At 29.2% G+C, this 27,921-nt stretch overlaps 1 protein-coding gene across 1 annotated transcript in view; it reads left to right on the plus strand.

The window, feature by feature from the left end:
- The window catches only part of LOC129971452 (peroxidasin-like), a 138,198-nt gene that overhangs the window by 98,935 nt on the left and 11,342 nt on the right, over positions 1–27,921 (plus strand). Inside the window, exons 3-16 of the mRNA XM_056085230.1 lie at positions 2,860–2,931; positions 6,132–6,203; positions 6,303–6,374; positions 6,477–6,548; positions 7,712–7,875; positions 8,594–8,711; positions 11,088–11,266; positions 12,611–12,880; positions 17,253–17,369; positions 19,288–19,449; positions 20,563–20,835; positions 23,068–23,334; positions 24,797–25,030; positions 26,602–27,695. Of these exons, the coding sequence (XP_055941205.1) occupies positions 2,860–2,931; positions 6,132–6,203; positions 6,303–6,374; positions 6,477–6,548; positions 7,712–7,875; positions 8,594–8,711; positions 11,088–11,266; positions 12,611–12,880; positions 17,253–17,369; positions 19,288–19,449; positions 20,563–20,835; positions 23,068–23,334; positions 24,797–25,030; positions 26,602–27,695 (3,166 nt within the window). The remainder of the gene's footprint in view (positions 1–2,859; positions 2,932–6,131; positions 6,204–6,302; positions 6,375–6,476; positions 6,549–7,711; positions 7,876–8,593; positions 8,712–11,087; positions 11,267–12,610; positions 12,881–17,252; positions 17,370–19,287; positions 19,450–20,562; positions 20,836–23,067; positions 23,335–24,796; positions 25,031–26,601; positions 27,696–27,921) is intronic.

The following is a 27,921-nucleotide window of genomic DNA, read 5'->3' on the forward strand; positions in this document are numbered from 1 at the left end:
TCAACATATAATTAATTTTCTTTAGGTAGGTCTTTTTGGTAACTTGTTAAAAATATTTGTTTTTATTTATTTATTACTAGATTTGACGATCAACTGGTTAACTAGGATTAATGGTTTCTAGAATTTTCATTTAAATTTTTTATATAACTTTGTAGCTTCTTCAGCAAAATATTTTTAAACTTCAAATTTTGATTCTTATAGGTTCTGTAATAGTAGAAGTCTTACTTCTTTCTGTTCATTGCACTATGTAAAAGTGAATCATTTGGCATTGAAGTCTTTTGTGCGCTACAGACTATATATATATATATATATATATATATATATATAATATAAATTTAAGCATATATAATTTATGCAATGTCTCAAAGAATTGTTCAATAAAAATTTCTCTCATTCATCATAAAATTCTGTTGCTAGTTTTACTTTCAAAAAAATTCAAATGACTTAGATAATATTTTGTTTCGATCAATTAATATACTTCTGAAATGAAATGAACATAGTCAGTAATTAAATGAAATTTATGAATTCCCAATGAAACATAGTCAGTAATTAAATTCCAACTTTTAAATAACTCCAAGTTTTAAATAATAATTCAAAAAAAGGAAAAAAACGTCTCTCTTTTTGCTATCAAATGTATTATGTAATTTTGAATATCACTATTTTAGAACAATGAATAATTTCATAATTTTAGGATAATCAGACTTGGAGAAACTCTCGAAGACAATTGGCGTTGTTAATGGAATAGTCTAAAATCTCGTGTGCTTTCGTAGAATTTAAGATTTTTTAATTAAAATTTCAAAAATCGTTCTGAGATGCACCTTTCCACCCTCCAAAGTTTATATGTTCCAAGTTAAGTAGCTCTAGGTCAAACGATCTGGCCTGTAGAGAGCACCAACACACAAACACAAGCACACATTCATCTTTATTAGTCAAGATAAAGATTACTTATCAGCTGTGTATCAAAGTTTGTACATAATATTGTTACGAATCTGTAATGTTGCTTCCCAACACAGTTCGTTCCATCATAGGAAAGACAGTTTTGCGATCAGCTCTATTAAATGTTGATCGAATGCCGGATCAATTACCCTAGGCTTGGCGGCAAAATCGATGATACTAGAATCTTCTCTGCTCTGCTCCAGAAAATATAAAAGGCCGGCAGTCCGAGTCAACGACAAATTAGTTGGATCAATCCAGCGAAACGCAAGCGTTGATAGAGCTCAAGTGATTGGGGAATTGAGCAGTGGGCTGAATCTTGGAGTTTATTTTAGAAACAGCATCGAGTCATGTGTGGAGTAGCCAATCGTGTAGTAGTGAGTTGGTTGTTGAATACAGCTAAAGCGAGGAGACAGTGGAGAATGGCAGGCGTTTGGAGAGACCGTAGAGAGTAGCTACGTAGATTTTCTCATCCTGCTCAATCCTGTCTAGTCGCTTTGTGTGCTATGGTTGTTATATACTTCCGATTACTACTTTTGGGCTGCTATTTGTTCTAAGTGTTCTAATGTGTGTTGCTTGTGTACGTCTCGGCTGTATTTTGTCGTTTGTATCTTCGCGTTAATAAACGTCGTTATTTGATATTGAGGCCTGCTGACTGTGTGTGTCATCATACACCCACTACAGACGAACCCGTCGTCGATTTTAGCGGAATTTTATTTGCTCGTAACATTTTGGTGGCAGCGATGGGATTAACGAACTTTGTGGAGGGATTTCCATAACAATGTTATTTAAGCAGACACTCAGTACTCATAAATACTTAATTGAATACAATGAAACAGTTAATATGTTATTAAATATAATTGACCAAGTTCTTAATAATATCCTAATATTTTATGAATTATAGAATTTGTATTTTTTTTTTAAGTTATGTTTAAAAAATTATGTAAATGCTATTAACCTAATTATGCAATTAGACTAATGGCATTTTTTAATCGATCTGCCTGCAGTCCTATTCAGACTAAACAATTTTAAGCATCTGATTATCTAATTTAGACCTAGCCGAAAATTCGCCACTTCTTCTGCGAACCTCTTTCCTAACTTGGAGAGAGATTTTTACTTTGAGTTCATTTTAACTAGACATTTCATTTAGATGAATACATAAAAATAGCTTTTGCAAAAAAATAAAGATAATTCATTGGACAAAAATAAAGATCTGGCGAAAAATATAAAATTGTTACAGGTATGGATCAATAATTTTGAAAAATCATTATTCGTATTTTTTAATAAATTTCTTTAGTAATTTTTAAAATTTTCTTTTAAAAATTAATTATTGATGATTTTAGTAAGAAAAGTATAAAAAGTTTGCCATATATGTTTTTATGTATTGAAATTTTTATGGATCTAAAATTTCTTTAGATTAATAGTAAAAGAATATGAAACCTAAGTAGAACAAACTTAAAGAATGCTATTTTATTTCGTTTGTTTTAAGGATAAACGAAAATCTGTTACATTTGTTCTTTTTAAGGAAACGAAAGAAGAAGAAAAAAAATCTTCCCCCTCCAAGCAATTTGAGTGCAGTTTCCTGTTTTATTGCATTCCATATCCATCATGATAAATAAAAAAACCTAAACTGAACAACAGTGAAAGCAGCTTTCACCAAATAATTTTTAAAAAAACCGTCTGTGATATATTAATTACTTACTACTATTTGGCATCGGATAAATCATTTCACTAATTATCCAGAAAGTTTCTGTCAGCAGTCTGCTGTGACATCCTTAATTTTTTTTTTCCTAATTTTTTTTCTCTTAATTTGACCAACACTCTAGAGTTATTAACCAACATTTTTCATTTCTTATCTTGATTTGAATGCTTATATTTATGACAACTCTAAGGATATTTGTCGTTGACAAATGTCTTGCGTTCCAGGTTGTTGAATAACAATCATCTGATACGAATAGAAGATGATGCTTTTCAAGCAACTCCAGAACTCCGATATCTGTAAGTATATTTCATATTAATTCCAGAAAATATAAATTGAAATAAAAAAAAATGTTGAAAAAGTGTTAAATTGTATTTCTTTCACCCATCTATCTCCATTTTATTTTGCTAAACTATATAGTTACCATATGTTGCATATTCCACTTCTATTATAGTGTACTAAGAAAATATCATTTATTTAACCCCTGCAAGCACTTTTTACCCAAAAAGGCTTTCTAAGAAGTTAATAAAGCGTAAATAAAAAGCAATAAATGTAGATAAGCATTTACAATAGAATTTAGATTCATAGAAAATGTAATTCTGAAAAAAAAATTATATCAATTTAGAATTAGCGTTGCATTTACAAAACTAAGACATGCCCGTGGTGGCCTGGTGGTAAGATATCGACTTCGGAACCGGAGGGTTTCAGGTTCTAGACCCGATTCCACCGAAAAACCGTCGTGTAAGAAAGTCTGGTGCACGTTAAATCCGTCGGGGCGAAACATCCTCCCACTGGTGTGGTGTGTAAGTTTGGAGAGGGGGATGCCAGCTGAAGTGTCGTCCTCTCCATCTGATCACGATATAAAATTACGAGATCCGCCCCAAAAATAGTTCTAGTGTTGCTTTAAAACGGGACGTTAATAAAACTAAGAGTTAAAACATAATTGTTCCAGCCTATTAAAACATCGCAAAAAAAAAAAAAAAGAATTGAAAATTATTGTTGGAAATTTTAAAAAAAAAAGCCTAATGCAATTAAAAAGCAAATACAATATCGGCCCTTGCTTTTATTGTTTTTTTCAATTCCGAAACATGACTTTAAAAATGGAACTGAACAGTTATTTCAAAACGATACATTTAAGTGAATTGGATACCCCCTCCAAGAAAATAGGCATATTGTATAGTTGAATTATCATGAAAAGTATCTAAGTATATGGAAAATACATATCAGTAATTTTATTGAGTTAATTTGTCTAAAACAAGCCTAAAAGTTAGCTCTCTTATATGCCCTGAACAAATGGGGTGGAAGTTGAGAACCTGTTTCTTAGTTTCAATGAGAAAATGATTAATCCGTGAGAAAACGTTTAAATTTTTAAAAAATGTAGATATTAAAAACGACCTATAAAAAGGGTTGTTAAACGTTATGATAGCTTAATTAGGTCGAATAATTTTTTTAAAGTGCAAATTTGGGGAAATATACATATTAAAATTTAAGCGAAATTTCCGGGGTTCACTTAAATCCGTATTACATGTACGAAAATAACTGGTTGCAATTTCAGACTGATATCTGCATTATTTTTTTAATTCAACTTTGTTGGACAAATACAGGGTCGTCAAAAAACTTCTGTAAGTACTTTTCAATTAATCAGAATTCATGGATTGAGATTCTAACTATGTTGTTCTTCGATTTCAAGTGGTACCATAATGGTCGATTCTCAGGAAAAAAATTGATGGCAAAAGGATTTGAATTCAATATTTTATCTTAAAAAATTAAAGCCCGACGCATTTCCCGATGACCGTTAAGTTTTTTAATACTATTTTATGCTTTTCGAGAAGTAGCTGCTACAAAATAATTAATACAAATTTGGATATTAGTTGAAACAATTAACATAAATTTTTCAGTTTATCCTATAAATTTATCGAACAACTTATAGTTCATGTAAAAGACAGTCATGGTCTTAAATAACCATGTCAGAAGGATTTATATTAAAATTGCTCTACTTTATAGAGAATTTTTCTCTTTATACAAGAGTACACACATATTACGATTTTGTGTATAAATTGTAATGAATGAAAATTATGATAATAGGCTTAATGTTTAATTCATGCTATACCACAGTTTTTTACTAGCGTATTCATTAATGTCATCTAAACGGGCTACATTCTACTCGCTATTTTGGCATGAAGAATAACAAATCAGTTAGATCAAAGTGCTGAATACAACCGTAAATAATCATTACCTTGCGATTTAAAAAAAAATGGGGGGGGAGGGTCAAAATCAATTACGTAAGGTGTATTTCATGGTGTGTCAAGGAATTTATAAATTTCTGATTGTAATAATCTTGAATATTTTTAATAGAATTATCTTGTATAATGTAATTAAATTACTATTAATAGCGGTAATAATGATAAACAGGAATCGGTAAAAATAAAATTTTTACAGTTACAAATAAGGGAATATTTTATGGCATCATTTATTATTTATTTATTGTAAACAGCTTTATAATGTTACCATGGCAATAATTCTCAAAGAAATGGGGCACCAATAGAAAGGGATTTCTATTAAAGTTTTCTTTGAAGGCTTCTTTACATTAAACGAAGCATTTCTTTAGAAAGTGAGTAATAATGATATTTGAATATAAGAATTCAAGAATCATAATTACTCTCTTTTCATTACTTTTTAGATCTTCCTATTTATATTTAATTCACCCCTTCCTTATAATTAGGACGTTCCTTAGATACCGATTTAATTGTTACAATACTGTTGACTCTTTCTAATACATCGCTTTGAATAAATACGTAAGATAGCAAATCTCGTAAAATATGAAAATGATTTAATCAGGACTCTATTTGTAAATAAATTGCTGAACAGAGCATTTTTATGACGAGTATTCATATACTCGTATAAAGAACCCTCTTCTCTGTTTTCAAACAAGGCGTAAATTCTAAACAGCTTTGTTTCAAGAGTGTGCTGCATAACGTCAAAAATAATTTTGCTTTCAAATAATTTCATGTTGAATCATTGTTCAAATTTTTTTTAATAACGATTAGAAGGATTAGGTTATCCAGAGACTTTAAACCCCAGAAACGATTAATAATTTTAGGTTGTTGTTTTAAGTTCGAAATTGAAACCAATTTCATAGCAATTGTTAATAGGCTTCCAACAAGTTTCAGTATATAAAACTCAATAAATCTAATATAAAAAGGAGTTAAAAAAATCTAAATATCACTGTTTAAATTTCTAAATTTTTTATTGAGATTTCTTTTTAAAAAATGTATGCTTTATTAAGTGTTTTTGTTCCAGAAATTAAAATAATGATATATTTTTAAATTTGTTTTTATTATCTCAATAATTATATTTTTAATTACTTAATATTTATATTTTTATTGCGATATATTTTTTTTCAAACATACATTGAAAAATAATGAGTTATTAGATGCATTTTTGTTCATTGTTTGCAAGTAAATATGTTACACTTGTTCATTCTACTTATTTATCTCAGGTATTTGTATAAAAATCGAATAAAGTTCATTGGAAAAGATGCATTTAAAGGGCTGCATAACTTGGAGCAATTGTAAGTTTATATCTTTTTTACCATTTACCTATTAAGATTGAATTTATTTTTCAATAGAATTTTTAATTTTATTAATTATAAATATTACAACCTTCACAGATACATTCACTTTAATAAGATTGAAAAAATCGAGCCCTCTACATTTGCTGATTTGCCATCATTGGAAAGATTGTGAGTAATCAATGACTTTGTTCTTTTTTTTTTCAATCATTTCTTTTGTTCTTTTTTAAAGATTTGAAATTATGAAAATTTCTTATTGTTTTTCTTTTTTAGATTTCTTCACCACAACAAGCTCACAAAAATACCTTATGGTGCTTTTAAGAAGCTTAAATCACTCAAGAGATTGTAAGTCATTCATTCTGCATTTTATTAAAAAAATTCTCTTTCTAAAAAAAAACTCTGAAAATGATTAGTAGATTATACTATTTTAATGGATATCAAAAATATCATTTTCATCGATTTCACATTTTTTTTATGAATGATAAAAAGAGTAAAATCCATTTCTTCTATTTATGTCAATAAGCAAGCTTATGTTAAGTTTGAACTCATTATTTGTATGCAACTTTGATGCTGTTTTCTATATATAGTGAGTAATTAACTTTTTGATAAAAAAATGCCACATATATTAGTAATTACAATTAACATTCTATTATATATGATTTAACGAAATTACATCTATTAAAAAATTTTGCTGAGTAAAATCTCTATCCTTTTTCTTAACTCTCCAGCTGCTTATCTCGCAATTTCCGCGGGTTGGCAATCAGTCCATTTTCTATTACATCCCGTTTAAAGTGCTTATCTTTACGATTACGGATTATTATTACATCATATTATCGTGTAACATATAGTATCAGTTCACTTTGTTTAAAAAAATATTTGAACTTTTTTAAAAACAATGCATTTAAAAAAATTATTAATTTTTTAAATTTTAAAAAAATTAACGCAGTTAGAGGATTAACTGGTTTTGATAGATTTGACTAATACCTTTTTTTCACTTCATTTGTTATATTTCTCATGGGATAACAAGTAAAAAAGTATATATTTACAGTAGTTATTTTTCTTATACTGAAATTTTGAAGATATGGAGGTTTAGTTCTTATTGTACAAAGACATCCAATATTATATACAGCGTACAAGAACCTGTAGTTTAGACATGGTATATGCATATATTATAGGAATGATATCTCGTGTAACTTAACTGATAGTACAGATTCCTATAACCCCAAATACTTGCATTAAGTAAAGCACTGAATTTGTATTTCATATTTGTCATATTGGTTTGTATAATCCAGATTGTAATTTCATATTTGTCTCGGCATTTTATAATATTTTTTTTTAGATTTTAAAACTATTATTTATAATGTGACAGTCCCTTAAGGTTAAAAAGACAAATTACTTAGTTTTTTTTTTAATATTTAAATATTAGAACTTGATGAAATTGTGATAAGATTAATATTTTATTATTAGCTATTATTTTAGATTATTTTTAACTTCCTTTGTTTTTGCAGGAGACTTGATTCCAATGCCTTAATTTGCGATTGTGAAATTATGTGGCTTGCTGAAATGCTAAAGGAAAATGAAGGTGTTACACAAGCAGCTGTTACATGTGAACATCCTGTTACTTTGCAAGGCAAACAACTGATGGCACTTAGTAATGAAGAACTTCGATGTAGTAAGTATATTTACTCTGTTTAACTCCATTTCTAAAGAAGATCATTGCCTTAACATTAGCATTTCAATTTGAAACGATGTTGCTAAAAACTCTTTAATGCAAAATAAATCAACTGTTGTTTAAGAATATTATATATACAGTGGAGAAAATTCTACTTTCATTATTTATATTCTTTGATAACTCACATTTTTTATTGATACCTGAATTTATTTAATTGTATTAAAACAACATTTGAATGAATTTATTTTAGATTAATTTGAAATCAAAACTAAAATTTGTAAAAAAATTATTTTTTATTTCTAAATTATTTTTATTTTTTAATATGTCATATATAAAGTCTGTTATGTCATATTTACTATCTATTTTTTATCTTGCTATTTAACATGTCTGCTTTCCGTCAAGATCAACTCTCATAAAAATGCTTTTACTTTTTTAAATTTATAACATTAATTTATTAAAATAGCTTCCTGTTTAATAAGTATATATTATTTATTAAAACTATTTTTAAACAAATCTTTGTTCCCATTTTTAGCTGAAAATTATTTGTCTTGTTGCACTCGTCTTAGACCAACTTTTTCTTAATTCATATTTAATATAAATTGAATTTTTATTACGGTACCAACAGCTTCAAATTAGCCACGTTTTTCTTCATTTTTTACTTGCACTTTATTCTCAAATAGTTAATTTATTAATATTAATCATCTGATGAATGTTCCAGAAAGACCAAAACTCACCGAAGAACCCAATGATGTCGATGTTTCCTTTGGTGGAACTGCATATTTTACTTGTAGAGCAGATGGAGATCCTAAACCAGACATTGTTTGGCTTCATAATAGGTATTAATATCAACTTTAGATAAATTTTCCCTCTATCTAATGATATAGCAATTTTACTTCAAATTTAAATTCAACTTTCTTTAATTATATTTAATATTATTTATTTCGTTTACTATTCATAATAAAATTCTTGCATATGTGTGTGGTAAATTTTCACAATAAAATTAATTCTTATTTTTTATATTAAATTATCGTATAAGTTCTTTTTACGATTACTGAGTTACTTTTATACGTATAAGTTGCTTTTACGATTACAATTACTGAGTTTAATTGGCTATATATATATATATATAATATAATTGCTTATCTATTGTTTGCCAACTGATTCTAAAACCCTCCGCGTTTTTGCGCATGCGTTAGGATGAGTTTAATTCAACAACATAGGGGGGGGATGAAAGAAATAGATGTTTACATTTAATAATAAAGTAAATTTCGAAAGTGCGCACATCCTTCCGCTTCTCGTTCTTTATTCAGATGGAATCGTCGAAAAGTGGTCGTCTCAGGATACTGAAATGAACAGTATAACATAACTTTAGATGGGTTCCAGGGGTCTTTTAAAGTGTGCTTCTTTGACGACACAGTCCCTTTTAAAATCATTTTCTGTATTATTAAATATGGGTAACTAAAGGAAGCGTTTTGCGATAGGTTATATTTGAATGCTTTAAAAAAAAGCAGAAATGATGCTACAATTTTTATGACTATTCACAAATAATTTAAAAGATATAAAGCAGGCAGTTTTGACTTGAAAGTGGATGATCGCAGCGGCCACCCAGCAGTGACAGATACGGATCTCATCAATGTCACATTTGCTGACAGTTCACGATATATGTGCTCAAAATAGCGAATGCCTCTAATATTTTCAGGACAAAGGTATATAATTACCTGATTAGGATAGGATATGTCATTTGATGTGAAGTTTGGATTCCACACTTATTGATGGAGACTGGCCTTATAAACCCCGTCTCTGCATGCGATTTTCTTCACCAGCGACAAGAAAGATGCCCTTTCTTATAGTGGTAACTGGGTTATCATTGGAAATGAAACTTCGATTTTGTATCAAAATTTTCATCGAAGATGCATTTGGACGAGGGAATTTCAACTGTCGCGGAGTCTGGAAGATCTTTCGTCCATTTGATGGGACTAAAAAGATGTAGTGTATTATGAGCTCCTTCTTCACGATGAAACTATCAATTCTGTTAAATACTGCGATGAATTTCATAGATTGCAAGAGCCATGGCAGAAAGACGACCATAACTGGTGATCCAATAAGGCATTGTTTTTCATCACAGCATATTGCATTAACAGTAAGAGAAAAGCTGTTGCAATTTGATTGGAACGTTCTATCGTTTCCTTCGTACTTCCCAGATCTTGCTTCATCCAGAAAGTACCCTTTCCTGCCATTGAAACTTTTTTTCATGATAAACGGTTCCAATCTCACAGTGAAATAAAAATACACTTCGGGAAATATTATAGAATAGGTTTCAACAGTTCTGGAAAGAGGGGATAATGAAGCTTCCGAGAAGATTGAATGGTTCATAAATATCATAATAAATCAAATTTAAACAATAAATGTCTTGTAATCATTTCATATTTTTAAAAAAAGGGGGGGGACATTTATGTGACACCCTAATATATTCCGGAATTGATATATTCGAATTTAAGTAGCTTTATATTGAAAAAAAATTAAAGATTCTGAGTGCATTATCACTTCTAATAAGTGGTTTCTTTTAAAAGATATTTTAGAATTTTAATATATTTGTTTTGTTATAAAATTACAATTGCATTGTTCAATTATTTTTTTACAAGTTATGTATATTGAAACTTATTCTATACATGTTTCTAGAATTGTAAAAATATTCTGAAGTTAATAAAAAGGAAGCATGTGAAATTAATCTAATTTCAGTTGTTATTTTTTTTAATACGATGATATTTATATGTTGGTTGCTGTCTTTAAATTGTAACTTGCGCGATGAGAAAGAACATTTAAAATACTCTACAGAGGCGAAGATTAGAGCTCTCAAATGTGACAGATAGTTACTTCATGGTTATATAGTTACTTCGAAATTTTAACATTTTTCTTCAATTACTTTGGAGCGCTTTATTGCAAAAGAGAAAATATCTATATTGTTTTGTCTAATTTTGATATATTTAAAAAAAATATTTTTTTTTATGTTGTTTTAGTTACTGGGTTTATATTCACTTGTATACCGATGTTATTAAATGCAAACATTGTATGCACATTATCATCTATTATATAACTATAAATTTTAAACGTTATAAAAAATATATACATCAAACCTAAAACATCATCATGTTATGCTATTGAAAACTGCAAATTGAAATCTCTTTTAAGTTTATTTTTGTTTCCCACCTTAGCAATGAGATTCTTCCTGAACAAGATGAAAGATACAGCATTCTTGAAGATGGGACCCTTATGATTACTGAAGCACAAGATTTAGACGAAGGAGTTTATGAGTGTATGGCAAAAAATCCTGCCGGTGAAATTAAATCAAGGGCTGCAAAAATGCATTATTTGAAAGTCAAGGAAAATAAAGGTGATTTTAAATCTTGCACCGCTGTTCTATTCTATTTAGCCTACTTTCTTGGCAGAAAAAAAAAATTAACGTTTATAAACAAAAGAATCGCCCCCCCCCCTTTAAATTTGATGCTTTTAGTGTGAAAAATATTTCCAATATTTTTAACTTTTGACAATTTATTTATGTTATATTTACAAAAACTCGGTTTAAGAAATTAACTAATTTTTTGCTATAATTAAAACCTCGTAATTTATCGAGATTTTTTTTAAATTGCTGACGTAGAAGATAACAAACAAAAAAAAAATGAGGAAAAAAGACAAATAAGATTCTGATAAATTTATTTTCTGTATTTGACCCCTCTTTTTATTTTGAAATATCTGCTAAATGAGTAAATATTGGTTTGGATTTGGTAATGTTCCTTTTAAAGTTGTGTGATGTTAATGGAAAAATAAGAATTTTAATGCCTATTTTGAAATTTCTTTTCTTTAAGGGTTTATAATCATTATTTATAATACTACTGTTTTTATAATAATTCAAAAATAATTCTAATTAAAACAATATATTAATTTATTACCTTGCCCCTTAGTTTTATGATGTTTCTATTCATATATATATATGTTATGAAAAATTCTAAATCTGAAAATCAGCGGGTTCGGTGCAGTAGATGCAGGATGAAACAGTCAAACTGGTTGAATAACAAAAAAGGACATTTTTTCAACAGGAACGCACAGACACTATTATGCAGTCGAAGAGAACATAAGAACAGTACTTACAGTAAATAGCAGCACAGACACAACACATTGGTAGTAAACAATTGTAACTGTACAAAGCACTAAAAAAGAACTCTACGAAAGACAGACTTCATACATCTCCAACATCTGGTATTCTCTGTCTACTCGCTTGAGCTGATTGCGATTGCCGACTCATTACTAACCCAATTCTCGCCTCAAAACTGACTGGTGATCAGCACACAATTCAGTACTGCCACGATACTTGATCCACTACAATTTCGTCTCTCGGATTTTTATAGTTTCCGTGACAAGGCAAAGAAGGTTCTAAAAAAAACGATGTACTTAGTATCTTAAAATACGCCTGTCGCCGAAATTCCCATAGATTTTGAAATCTTCTATTTTGTCGCCAAAGTCATGAAATTCGTCTTCCAAGTCGGCTAGGCTGAGGTTCATCGATTTGGCATCTTTTCAGCATTCATGAGAACTATCTGTAAAACTATCTGTCTTCCTTACGCTGGAACCAAATGCATTCGGAAGCACATTAAAAATTCTTAACAATCTATATATATGATTGTTTTCTATGAATAAAGACATATAAATAGATTATCTATAGTTATTATTTCTGTCCTAGGTGTTTTAAAATTTACAGAAAAACCAGTTGATAGCAGAGTACCAGTGGGTTCTACTATCGTTTTACCCTGCAGTGCTATTGGCGATCCTGAACCTACCATTCATTGGACTCAAAATGGCATTGCCCTTCCCCTTGTCTTTCGCTACCATGCTTCTTCAACTGGAACATTAACCATCAAGAACGTCCAGAAAAACGATGCTGGAGTTTATCGATGTGTTGCTACAAATGGAGTGTCTACAATTGCTGTTGAAACAAAAATCGTCGTGGAAGGTAATTATCTTTATCATTTTAAAAGTTTTATTATATTAACAAAAAAATTCTATTATATCAAATTTTAATTTGTGCTAATTGCCTCTAGTGACCAATTATTTCATGAAAGTTTCTGTGCGCAAAACATTTCAATGAGTTCTTTTATTCACACCTTGGTTTTATTGATTCCTACAAACCCCCGGGGGGGGGGGGCACCTTGTAATGAGGATGAGATGCTTCCGGCATGATGGTTGGCTCTCACCACTCTGGAGGGTACACTAATAGGTGGGGGATCTGACTCCTCCCATCGATGACGGGACGTACTTCCTTCGGGGAGGGTTGTACCGTGGCCGGTGATGGCCCTTAGAACTCAACCACAGTTCCCGCCAATGTTTCTGTTGCGGCGGTCCGGTCATTCAGTTTTTATGGTTTAAATCCGTGTGCCTTCGTGGCTGGTCGGAGAGTCAGATGGCTGACTTATTGATTCCTACAACAAAGTATTTTTAAATTCCAAATTTCGGTAGAAATGCGACTTATACAGTTGTAGAAGCCTTGCAACATTTCTGTCTGTTATAAAGAACAGAGTATTAGCTAGTTTGAGTTTAATCTAAAAAAGAAATGATGAATAATCAAGTCGACTACTTGCTTAATGAACAGAGAAATGACTTTAAGATATATAAGAGTAACAAGTAGAATAATTTAGCCTTTTAGTTCGTGTTACCAGATACATTTCATAATTTTTGTGATTTCAAGTAATTTTTATTTACTAATTTAATAAAAACTTAATGCAATATAAAAAAGAGACTTCAAATTTAAAAACAACAATATATTTTTATACATCCAATTATATTACAATAAAGAGCAGTAATTTTTAAAAGTGTGCAAATCATATAAAAAATTTCATAACTGTATTCTTTTGAAGTTAAAACTGTAATTACCACAAAGAAGTTAATAAGTAACCTATGCAAAACAAAACAAAAAAAAGTATATCTTTATTACCCACTAGCCGCCTTTGGCGACCAGCCGGTTCACCAGTATTACCGCTCGCTACAATTTTCAATTAAATATTTTCAGTAACTTGTCTCTTAATAGCTTCTCAAACAAAACATTTTTAATCTTCAAATTTTGATAGTCATACCAAACTTATACTGTTGTTTATATCGTTTACTATATATATTTTCCTAATTTGTTGTCATTTCCGGTAAAACTTCAACTTTAATTTAAAGTGGAAATGCTGAGATTGCAATTAATATAAAGATATTTTTTAATGAAACCAAGCGTTTTATTTTATTTATCATTTTTGTTGTTATTTATTTATTATTATTATTGAATATGAGTAAAGCAAACAGAATCGTTCGGTATTTAAGTCTTATGTGAACTACAAAATATTTTTCATAATTTGCGTAATATCTCAAAGAATAATTCAACAAAAATTTCTCAGATTCAGCATAAAATTCAGTTTTTAGTTTTGCTTCCAAAAGGATTGAAATGAAATTTATAATAATATTTTGTTCCGGCCTATAAATATATTTCAAAAATTATGAAGTCTAAATTTAATGCAGTAAGGTATCATATTCTGAGAAATATTCTGGACACACCAAATTTTAAATAAATGAATGAATGTTTCTATTTTCAACGATCAACTAAGACTTATTTATGAAATTTTGAATGTTAAAAATTTAGAAAATATCAACATTTTCATAATCTTAGGCCAATTAATCTTGAGAAACTTGCGCGCTGATTGGCGTATTTTCTTTGAAACGATCGATGGAAAATCTAAAATTATTCTTTTTATTATTGAATAGTGATATTCAAATTTTCATAAATCAGTCAGTTTAAGTGATTGATTTAGTTGATTGGAAATTAACTCTTTTTATTTAAAATATTAGTGTTTCAAGAGCATTTTGTTAAACGGGATTTCCACAGCAGAAGCTTTATGTAAAATCAAAAATTCGTTATTTATTAGAGCATTTATTGGATCAAGTTACATAAAATATAATCATTTTCAATTTAGACCATTTTAGAAGATCTGTGTCTATTACTAAAAGTTTGCAAATTAGCTGTGTGGCCCTGATTTGAATAGATATCCTGTTCATATTAAACAAAACTTGCCTTAAAATAAAACAGATTTATTGTATTAATAATATAGAGAGTGTAAAAGATCATAAAATAAATTTTCTTGGATTTATTTTTTAGAAAAAATAATATTTCATATTGGTTTCATTTCCTACAGACACGTGCGGAAAATTATATTTTTGCAGATTTCATTTCCAAAAAGATTTAATTTATTTTCAATTGGAGGTTTAATTAATGTGATGGCAAGACTTTGAAAAAAGCTAATTTTTTCCCCCATGAATGCGAAACGTGCTCGTGCAGCTTAAATTTTTTTTTTATTTTGTACGAAAAAAATTGTTGAAAAATATAGTTAAAAAAATTAATTAAAAATAGAAATTTAATTTTAAGGTTAAAACATTGGTATCATTTAAAAGATAAATTTTTGATCTTTAACTTCATGTAAAAATATTTTTTGTGCGGTAATATTTTCGGAAGTTATAGCAGAAACACACCAAAATTTCGCTTATTTTTTAAATAAATAAAATTCTAATTAAAAATTCGAAAAAAAAAAACCCAGGTGCACATTCCCGGCCTCCAAGGTATACACGTGCCAAATTTCGTAGCTGTTGGTCGAACGGTCTGGCCTGTAGAGCGCCAACACACACACACACACACATTGAACTTTATTATAAGTATAGATTATTGGAAGAAAGAAAGCATAAAATATTTATATTAACAATGATAATGATTTTATTACCATTACTACAGTGAAAAGCTTTATTGTAAAATATTCTTGATAATACTTTTAATAATTTATTGAGATTACAGAAAAAAAAATGTATATCTGCTGAACTGAAATTGTTGATTCTAATCTGCTAATTGAGTTGATAATTTTTATGAATTTTAACTCTGAAATAATTTTTGTGCTATAATAGTTTCCGAAGTTGTCAAGAAAAAACTTCAAAATTTCACCAAATTTTTCATTCATTGAATGGAAAATAACTTTGAGTTACACATTCTTCCATCCAAAGTAAATTTGGACCAACCTTTTTCGCCCTAATTTAACGATTTCCTTTATAAAGTCATAACACATTTGCCATTTTGTTAGTAAATAAGCTTTGAATTCTAGTTGTTCTATGAAATTCCTTATAGATTGTTTTTAATCATAATTCTCGTATTTCTATTTCCACTTTTAAATTTGTGTATTCAATTTTTGATTCATTTTCTGTTTTGTTAAATTTTAATATTTTAATATCTCAAGTCTTTAAAAAGTATAAAATGATTTTTAAACAAGATGATCTGAAATACATATTAAAGTGAATGATCAATTAAATTACTTTGAAAGAAAGAAGCTTGGTTGATGTAACGAAATAAAATTTTAATTTTAATATTTCTTGAAATTAAGAAGTATAGAGAATATGCTGTGAATTAGAAACTTATATTTATTGTTAATGTGTATTCGATTATAAAAAGCATTAAGAAATGTAATAGGGTGGGATAAGGGGAAAAAAATGGAACAAAAAGTTAATATTTCCATTTAATGATTCAAATAAAGGAATAAAGATGAGATTTTTTCGTAATTTTTTATAGTGAAATTATTACAAGTCTTAAGACATTAATCTGTGATAATTATATAAACTGTATATCAAGAATTTATTTTATAATATTTTTTATTTTTTTTTCTGTGATGAGAAAAGCCTTATTTTAAAATGTTTCGATTGATATTAGATGCAACTTAATGCTGAATACTTATCTATATTTATGCAGGCATTAATTCTCTTAGTGAATAAGGCACATATTTTTCAGAAGTCAACTTATTTTTAAAATATTTCCAAATTATTTCAATGTTTGGGAATTTACATGGAGTTCTTTTTAAAAATTGTAATATCCTTTGTCTCGAACATTTTATTGTCTCAATTAATAGCCCTACTAATTGGAGTATATCACTCTATTGCATGGTAAAGAATCGGTAGAAAATGTTTGGCATTATAGTTTACTTGTATTGTTTTTCATTTCATTCATCAAATATCAAAGCCATCTTTTAAATTCCATTTCCGTTGTAAATGAGTCAGTTGGCTCAAGATATTTAAGATCATTTGACTTAAAATATAAAATTCAAAAGTTGTACTTGGAAAGTGAATAGATCGATTCGCTATAGAGACCTAATAAGTTACGATAGGAGTTAGATGCCAGTGGGTCTATGTTTGTTGTGTGTGATTACTTGTAATTGTAGGGCATATTCATGATGGGGTTGTCTAATTGTGAACACATTCTTGTGTATCCAAGAAACCTGTGAATGTATCGAAGAGTAAATCCTGCTCATATACTGTCAACTTAGCCCCGCCCGTGTTCCTGGAGAGACCAAGGGATCAAGAAGCTCTTGAAGGGAATAGTGTGGAACTCATCTGTCTAGTGGAAGGACTGCCGCCTCCCATTCTGTCATGGTCCAAAGATGGTAAGTCGAATCATCAGTTAAAATTGTTTCGGTGTTTTCACTCTGAAAAAAAATTCTCTTAAAATAAAGTTTCTGTAATTTTAAATGTAAAATTTAACTTTATCGTGGAAATATTTCAAATTTAAATTTATGGTGACTGGTAATATCTGGCAATTATATTTTTCTGCCATGAGAAGTTCATTTATTAAAGTGAATAGTTTGAGAGCTGATTTGAATCTGGTATCTGCTAAACTGGCATTGTAAATAACATAGTTACTTCCGACAGATTCATGAACTAGATCAACCGTATTAGCACAAGATATTATTCGATATTCCCACGTCGTTGATCGATGTTCTAAATGTCGGTCAATATAAAGAAGATATCATAACAATGTTGTTCGGCATTTTGTGCTAATAGGGAAGCTATGTAAAAATTTTAGGTTTAATTTTATATACAATAGAGTATCTACTCTAATCCTTGTTCATTAATTAATTTCGAAATAACTAGTTCTAGGAATGCATTTGCGTTTTCAAAATTACTCTAAATACTTGTAGTATCATGAATTATATTTTCATATTTCAATCAATAAATGCACTGCTGGAAAAAATTACAAAATGTTTTTATTCAATATTCTAGTCCTATTCGTCATTTTTATCTTGATACATTGATACTTTAAATTTAAAAAAAATCTGCCGTTCTAGATCAAAACAGATCGAGTTTTCGAGTTTTAAATTTTATTATCTTAAATTTATCAACGATCGCATCGTAGAAAAACCCTTACGTTACTTGTCGAATATTCTTTTAGGCTTCTAAAATAATGATATCCAATTCTTCTTCAATAGAAGTCGCAGTATTGGGGCTTTTTATTTCTTTAAAATATTAGTGTGTTGGATTGGTAGTTATTACCAATAAATAATTTTAGTAGTGACTAATAGAACAAAGAAAATATATAAATCCTTAAACTTCGTAATTTTTTCAGCATTACATTTATTAATTTTAACGACAAAAGTATAGTTTTAAAGATAGTTTTTTTATAACCATCCTATAGAAAGTATATGTCAATCTTTTAACGACTTAGAAATTATCTGTTAGGCCATAATTAGGGAGAAATTCTGCATATTACCAGCGTGTAAGAAACTATTGATTATATTGGCCGACTCTATTTATTAAACAGATTTGGAGTTAAATAATTCGTTGTGAATTAGCCTAATCAACTCGGGTATATCATTTTGTTCAACCAAAATCATGCTTTTATTTATAAGGATATCTCTTTATATCGGATTTCCCTGAGTATGTATTTGAGTGTAAATTCAGTCATTTGCATGCCTAAGCTTGTTTCCCTCCCTCTTAACACTTGTGTAAATACTGCAGTATAACAAATTATACTGTAAAAATTGTTATAACTGCCACCAAGACAATCGCTTTGGCTCTTGTGTATTAGGGGCTCCCTTGTGAAGAGAGAAAAATATATCAAATTTTTTACAATGCGCATTTTACTTTTTAAAAATTGAGAAATTAAAGTTAGCGAGCAGCTTTTATATTCTTTCTTTTAAACCGAAAAATTATTTAATTATAAATAAGGTTTAGTTCTAACTAGATAAAAATTACACTAATAAATGCATATACGACTAATTACATTTAAAAACATCAAATTGCTTCAGACAAAATTCTTTTTGACATTATTATATCCAATCAATGAAATTCTTTAATATTTAATATTTGCTTAAATGTAGTCTAAAATCATGTGAAGCCAAAAATTGCTTTTGCTTTTAAAAAACCATACTTGAACTAAATCTTGAAGGAATTAATATTTATAAACATTTTTCATTGGTTTAGATGTATTAGAATTGAGAATTCGATAATTCTCGTAATTACATGAAATTATATTAAATACTCTTTTCAAATATTAAATATGTTATGGTTACTGTTTCTTTCTAGGGTCGCCTGTCCGTATTGGAAACAAATTTAAAGTGTTGAAAGACGGAACACATTTTCGAATTGAAGAGGTGGTTGAAGAAGATACTGGTATTTATACATGCCATGCTGAAAATGAAAGTGGTCAGAGAAACTCAAGTGCTTTTGTTATGATCAGACGAAATGGTTTGTGGAAATTTTTGTCTAATTTTGAATTGATTCAGATAGTTATTTAATGAAATTATAATTTAGGGTAAGGGAATTAAAAAAAGTCCTCTAAATGTTTATATAAATATAAAATCTAAATGTTTTTCCTTTATAATAACAATTTAAGGATTAATCTTGAGTGAAATACACATTTTAATATTTGATTATTGTATTCTATGAAGATTTTAATATGCGAATCATAAATAAATAGAAGAGCTGCTTCAGAGTAAGAAACTAAAAGTATTTGAGTTAATTATCTAAATTAGGAAAAATGTTTCATTATATAATTGAAGATTAACCTTTTTGGCCCAACCAAAAGTATTATAACTGGACAAAGAATACCAGACCAAATTGATGGATTTTCTAGTTTTTTTGTACAAAGTTCCTCAAATAACCAAATAATAAAATAAAATGATGTTCCCAAACTACATATATGAAATAAATTGAAAATAAATTATTATCAATAATATTTCAATATTTATTGAAAAGTAAGGAGCCATCCTATATGCAACGATATATCGTCGTTGACACTTTTCGCAAGTTTTATAAAAAACTATATATCATCGTTCGGCACTAAAAGGGATAAAAATAGCAAACAATGTAAATGCCAAAAAAAAATTCAAACATTGGTTTTCACATTAAAATGGAAATAAGCGATATTTTAAGATGTAGTAAATATGAAGAATGCCCGATAGTTTTTTTTTTTTAATTCAAAAGAGGATATGAGGAAATTATTAAAATGTTGTTTTTACAAATTAACAATTAACAGCTGATGAAACAGTTTTTTTTTCTTTCTTCCCAATTTCCAATATTTTTATTTTTGCTATTTGTCTTTACCACTTCCAGTTCATAGTTTTGCTCTTTAACAAGAGAATGTTTCGATATATCACTTAATTTCATGCTAAAAGGAAAAAACGAACAAGTATTTTTTTTTATTATTATTATGTTCATTTTCATTTCGGAAATAAAAGTGACAAGAACAAGATATTCAGCGCTTTCCTGGTTTTTGAATTTTGATAACTAGTTTTAAATTTAAATCTCTTTATGATTTAATAATATTTCTTTGTTTAAAACTTTCATGTTTATTTTTAGTTCCTCCAGTTTTCTCTCGAGTCCCAGAAGATCAAAGAATTGAGATGGGTTCCAGTATAGAGCTGCCCTGTCATGCAAAAGGTCAACCCATGCCCCAAATTAAGTGGAGGAAAAATGGTAGCATTTTAGGAAGTGAATCTAACCATCACAGGATTAATATTCACGGCGATCTCTATATGTTTAATATCCAGCGAGACGATGATGGAATTTATGAGTGCATTGCTGAAAATGATGTTGGAAGAGCATCTGTGTCTATGAGACTCACGGTTGCAGGTATTGTAATCTTTGTAGTTGTTTTGTGTGATTTTGGACATTCTATATGGTACACTTACCGTAAGTAACATATGTAGCTTCGATAAAAATGGTAAGCCTGGTTTTCAGAAGTTATCAAAATCCGCCTTCCATTTTCCTATCATATGCTATTTGAAACACGGTGTTTTATGAATCTCTACCCAGCTCACAAAGGTTTTATGACAAACTCCTTTTAGAAAGTCTATCTATAATAATGATTATAATGATTCTCTTGACCTGATGATGTGGGGGGGGGAGTTTCATGTTTTCTTCAGTCATAGTTTCTGTAACATATATATATATATATATGTAACGATATTTTAAAAACTAATTTAATTAATTTCCTAATTTTTAGCTCAATTCAGCACATATCAACTTCATTCTAAAATATTCTCTTATTTCCTGATCCCATTCCATTTTCTATTTAATTAATTCAACACGAGTTTTAAAACGGCTGAATCGTCTAAAAGCTGACAAGTTCCCACACTCCGAGTGGAGGGATAAAAACTGTCCAGCCAAACGCATTTTTTTTAAAAAATTCCTATGATTCCCTTACTTGTGATCAACACGAGTTGGAAATCCCTATTAAAATCTCACAGTATATATTCACAGGAATAAAATTTTCATTGGCTGGCTTTTCCTCATTTTGTGTTGTGTCGTTCTGTGTTGTGCTCATCGCTTCTACTTGTTCATAAATCATGCCTCTCCGGAGACATTAAAAGTATATGTCCGAGGTCGAATTCGTCTTCCGGCGGAAGATTCGTCGTATTTTGGGGAAAGGAATTTATCATCGCTTTCTAATTTGCCGACATGACTTCCCCACCCCCCACTCCTATTTTTTTCTCTTTCTCTATTGAAATGTGTTTCTAGTTCAAAATTTTCTAAAAATACATTCTACATAAGCATTTGTGCCATTATCATTTTTCATTTGTGCAATTAAAAACATTCAGTTAAAAATCAAAGTTTTCAGAAAAATATATAAATAATGAAAGGAGATATCAGATTTTAAGTTTTTCTATAAACCTGGTTATAATGAGTTAAACTTCCTTACTGTTTTTATTGTTATATAATTAGAATTTTAAATGCACATATGATATCTTTAAATCTAATGTAATCTTCATTAATTTCCTAATTTTTATCTTAATTTAACCCATACTAACTTCATTCCAAAACGTTCTCATATTTCCTGATCCAATTCCCACTTTCTTATTTAATTAATTCTACACACGCTGTAGAAAACTGATGACTTCTTCGTTCCCCATACTTTGAGCGAAGGGATAAAAATACCTAATGCTTACAACGTTCTTTTAAAGACACCTAAGATCCCCTTGCGTAAATCGACACGTAACAAAGAAATCCCTATCAGAATCTTAGAATAAAATCGCTGAAGCGAAAACTTTCTGACCCTTTGCTTTTAGATGGCGATGTGAAATGACGTCAATTCATTATCGCCTCTTTCCTAACTATGTTTACCATAATGAAATCAATCGAAGTTAAAATATCAAAAATTTCTTCTTTTTAGCCACACATCTTCAAAAGTATGTTTGCATATGAGTATGTTTCCATCTATTCTATCACTATTTTATATTTGGAATTTTTCAGTTTTCTTTTAAAGCCATCAGTTTCTTCCATTAAAGCATTCCACGGATACTATTCATTTGCTAAGGATAAAAGAACATTTTGTTGAAGTTCATTATAATTAAAATTTAAATTCCACTTTTTTGCATAATTTTTTGTAATGAGTTCATTTAATACGATATATCAACATGAATGATTGCCCAATGTTTTATACCAGAAGTAATCTCTTTTAATGAAAATCTCACATACAATTTTAAACATTTTTTTTAGAAAATTATAAATGTGCTAAATATCAAGTCGACTGTTAGATGTTTTTGATTGATGCAGATTTGATGATGTTATATTCATCATTTTCAATCGATCTCATTTATCTCTCCTCATTTATGCTGTAAAATTTTATTTTGTTAAAACTTAAAGATATAGAGATACAAGAACAGTTTTCCATTTCGAAATACGTATTGTGTTCTTTTTTTATTTATTTTTTTTAATCATATCGGTAATGGTTTTGAAATTGTGTAATTTTATTAACACGAAACTACAGAATTATGAAAATAAAGATAATAAGAAAGTTTTTTATTAAATAACACAAGCTTTGGCTGGTACAAATGATTCCTTACATTTTACTTTCTATTGAAGATGCGCCAATTATTGGAAGACCTGGTGACCGTTACCTATTTAGTGCAGTAGATGAAGCTCGTCAAGAAATAGATAAAGCTTTGAACCACACCCTTTTTGATTTGTTTGGAGAGCCTCATAAACGCTCACCTGGAGAACTGTTGCAGGCTTTCCGGTTTCCTTCCAATGAAGCTCGTCAGTCAGCAAGATCTGCTGAAATTTATGAGAGAGCTCTGGAGATTGTTTGGAGTCATGCTCATGATTCTGGCTCTCAATTTAATCTTACAGGTACTTGTTGATTTCTTTTATTTCTTAAGTTTATTGGATTAAGTTGGTTGTGTTTGAATAGATTTTTAAACAAATTTTTATTTTATACTAGCCGCTTTTGATGACATGCTGGTTTGTTGGAATCAGTGGTGCTTAAAATTTTTAATTAAATATCTTGCCTACATTTCTCTTAATAACATCTTCAGCAAAGTATTTTTAAATGCTTAATTTTGATTGATATAGAAGTCGTATTATTTTAGGAGACTAGGGCCAGATTGCCCCGTTCATTATGCAATGCATCTTCCTAATTATCCATAATTTTATTGAAACTTGAATATTAAGCTGAGATTAAAGTAATGAAACTTCAACTAATAATTTTCTTGCTGAAACTAAAGATATTCATTAAAAATATGAAGATGAAACGTAGAATCATTCAGAGTTGAAATTTTGTGTGTACTAAAGAGTAAGTTTCATAATTTGAGTTATCTCAGAGGGAAATTCGGTGGAAATGTCTCTGGTTTAACAAAAATTCAGTGTACTACAATTAAAATAGAAATCTCAATCTATAATGACGATAATACGTTTTTATATATCCAGTTACCTCTACTAGCAGAAGATACTGTACGATATCTCTTCGATGGTGTCCGATATTCTGAATGCCGTACAACATCGTGCAGATATCGTAACAATGTTGTTGGGCATTTTGTGCTAATCGGGATATTACAGGAAAGAGAAGCAGTCTACGCACGAAGAAAGACAAATTTTTCTATCGTTGCTTACTACTGAAGTTAAATCTTAATTATAAATACAAAAAAAAATGTTAGAAGCATAAAAAAAAATTTTTAAGAAGCATTTTTAAAAAAAAAGAAATGTACTCAGCAGGAAAAGAAAGCCGTATCTTCAAATTTTCATTAACAATAATTGAAAAAAAAAACTATCATCAGAAAAAGCTTAATCCGGTCGTGTCGTGAACATGTGAACAGTATAACTGAAAAACTATATGACTTTGGCACTAGTTAAATAAGATTTAGTATGTTAATATGTAGTTTCAATACATTATGAAGCCCAGAAGGTGTCATATTGTGTTATTGATAGAGAAGTCAAGAGGAGAACATTAATGATAGTGGGGGGGGAGGGTTCTCTTGACTCTAAATCCTTATATATCTCAAAATTGAAAGAGAAAAGTTTGAACGAAATTTCTTTTCAATCGGGCTTAGCATCTTTTAAAACCAATTCTGTGACCACTGAAGACCCCTGGGGTATGCATCATATGTTTGATACATAAAAAAGCATTTTTCCAAATAATTTAAGTATTAAATGCGGTTCCATTCGACCTGTTATCAATTTGCCATCTTTTTATGGCCCTAACGACTTGCAACCAAGATATATTTTTATAAATAAAGTAATTAAAATTAGATGCTTAAAATTTCGAAAATATTAATGATTTTTTTTATATAAATTTTATACTTTTTCCCCCCTTTAGAGTTCTCGTATAGTGACATCCTGTCTCCTCAAAAGCTGGAGCTGTTGGCTAATTTGTCTGGTTGCCTTGTACATAAAGAACCACCGAGTTGTTCGGACATGTGCTTCCATCGCAACTATAGAAGCTTTGATGGGTCTTGCAACAACTTCAACCATCCTAGATGGGGAACATCCCTCACTCCTTTTGTTCGATTATTGCCAGCCGTTTACGAAAATGGATTTAACACTCCTATTGGTATGGAAAAGGATTGTACATCTATCCTTAAATATATTGTGTGTTGTTTATTTTTAATACTTTAGATACATTTTCAAAAGTTATGGGGGGGAGGAGACTGTTTTTTTCTAAATCGGCATTATTAGAAAAAAAGTTAACCAAAAGTACAGAAGTCATAACCAAAATTGTAAAAGCATGAGATGCGTATAGAAATAGTATAAGCAAACTAAACTTTTTTTTAGTTTAATATAGTATAAGCAAACTAAACTAACACCTTTCATATTCGTAATATATTTTATTTTGAATTAATGTTTATGAATTTTCTTTTTAATAAAATTCATTGTAGCACTATTTCCTCATTACATGGTCTTCGATGCTCCACGTTTTAATATTTTTTGGTTTGCTTTCCAAATTTTTAATTTAGAAAAAATGTATTCTTTACTTCTGTAGTTTGTTAATGAAAAAAATGTTTTTATTTTCATTTTTTTCTACATTTTGATGTTATATATTTCATAACACATTATGCTTATTACAGAATCTTTTTTCTTAGATTCTTCTAATTTTGGGTAATATTTCTTGTATCAAATAAAAAAATCATCAATAATTCGATTCATTTTAATTAGATTTTGCGTATATTAAATAATAATAATATATTGTATTATTATTATTATTATATAATTATAAAACGTATAATTATATAATATACGTATACGTATATTAGGTCAGTACGTATATACGTATATTATTACTATACTATTAGTATTACTATACTATTAATATATATTATTAGTCTACGTATATTATAATTAGATTTTGCGTATATTAAATAATAATAATATATCGTATTATTATTATTATGTAATTATAAAACGTATAATTATATAATATACGTATACGTATATTAGGTACTCTGAAGTAAACAAAATTTTAATACTCTAGCACTTCAAGAAGATGTTGGTGAAAAATTAATCTCAAATGTTCTTCTTTACAAAGATAAAATTAAATAAAAGTCTCTAAAAATAGAATTCCTGTAAGATGGTATTAGTCTTTTCACATTGGACAGATTTCATTTTTTCGTTCATTCCAAACACGAAACATTTTAGCTAAATCACCATGAATAATAAATACTCCTTTAATAAAATGCAAGAAAGAACAATTTGTGAAATATTTTTTACTGGTTTCTATCAATTTTGTCCTTTGTATCATTATGTTTAGTTTTCTGCTAGGAAACTGATGAAAATATCAAAAGATATTAGTTCTGTATAATAAAACTATACGAACTTTACTTAGTTCTTATTGTATTATTATTAGAATTGGCTTAGTTCTCATTGTCTTGTATGAAGTTAAGTATTATAACTATAACTTGTTATGAACTAAATTGGTATCATTATTGCTCTTTAAATTAAGAAAAATCTGGAAAAAATACTTCTGAGTAATATGTTTTTAATATTTACCAAGTTAGAGTCTAATGTCTTATAATCTGTGTAAAGGTCTTTCCTGGAATTAATTTACCTTCTCATAATCTAATATATATCAAGTTTTGTTTGAAAAATTCATTTTGACATAAATTCAAAATTGTATTTCTGTTTCAGGATGGACAAAATCCAAATTATATAATGGATTTCCAAAACCCAGTGCTCGAGTTGTTTCAACTCAAGTAGTATCAACAGACCATGTTTCTGAAGACAGTCAACATTCTCACATGCTTATGCAATGGGGACAATTCCTGGATCATGATCTCGATTTTTCAATGCCATCCATTAGTCATGCAAGTTTCACTGACAATGTCAATTGTGCGACGTCTTGTGAACAGGCACCTCCTTGCTTTCCTATTGAAATACCACATGATGATAGGCGCATATACACCACTCGATGCATGGAATTTGTTCGCTCAAGTTCTGTCTGTGGATCGGGTATAACTTCTGTTTTCTTTAATAAGGTGGAACCTCGTGAACAGGTCAATCAATTAACGGCATTTATTGATGCCTCTAATGTCTATGGAAGCAATCCTTCAATTGCACAACATTTGCGAGAAATGAGTAGCAACAGAGGACTCTTAAGATCTGGTGTGTTGATGTCAACTGGCAAACCTTTGCTTCCTTTCAATGATGGCCAACCTATAGATTGCAAAAGGGATCTAGCAGAGAGTACTGTGGACTGCTTCTTGGCTGGTGATGTCCGTGCTAATGAGCAGTTAGGTCTTCTTTCCATGCATACATTATGGATGCGGGAGCACAATCGAATTGCCAAAGAACTTTTCAACTATAATCGCCATTGGGATAATGATAAAATCTATCATGAAGCAAGAAAAATTGTGGGAGCAATTATGCAGCACATTACTTTCGCCCACTGGCTACCCAAGATTTTGGGTAAAGATGGATATGCCAAATTAGGACCATATACTGGATACAAACCTGAAATTAATCCATCAATTTCGAATGTTTTTGCTACCGCAGCTTTGAGATTTGGACATACTCTTATCAATCCTGAACTTTTAAGATTAAATGAAAGTTTTAAGCCTATACCAGAAGGTAATATTCCTCTTCGAAAAGCGTTTTTCGCTCCTTTCCGTCTTTTGGAAGAAGGCGGTATTGATCCATTAATGAGAGGTTTAGTGTATGCTCCAGCAAAATTGAAGCGTCCAGATCAATTGTTGAATTCAGATTTGACTGAACATTTGTTTACTGTAAGTAAATTTAAAATATTGTAATGCATAATTTTTTAATGTTTCTAAACCTTTATTAATGTTTTTTCAACTTTTTAGCAAATTATGTGCTATTCCATTATTCTCACAAAATTAGGTTGCCATTTTTGATATGCTAGTCATTTTTAACATTTATTATACACTGAGATGACAAAAGTCATGGCATACCGCTTAATAATCTCTCTATAATACCTCTATAATAATAATA

This window comes from Argiope bruennichi, chromosome 6 (assembly GCF_947563725.1).
Source record: "Argiope bruennichi chromosome 6, qqArgBrue1.1, whole genome shotgun sequence".
Classification (NCBI taxonomy): domain Eukaryota; kingdom Metazoa; phylum Arthropoda; class Arachnida; order Araneae; family Araneidae; genus Argiope; species Argiope bruennichi.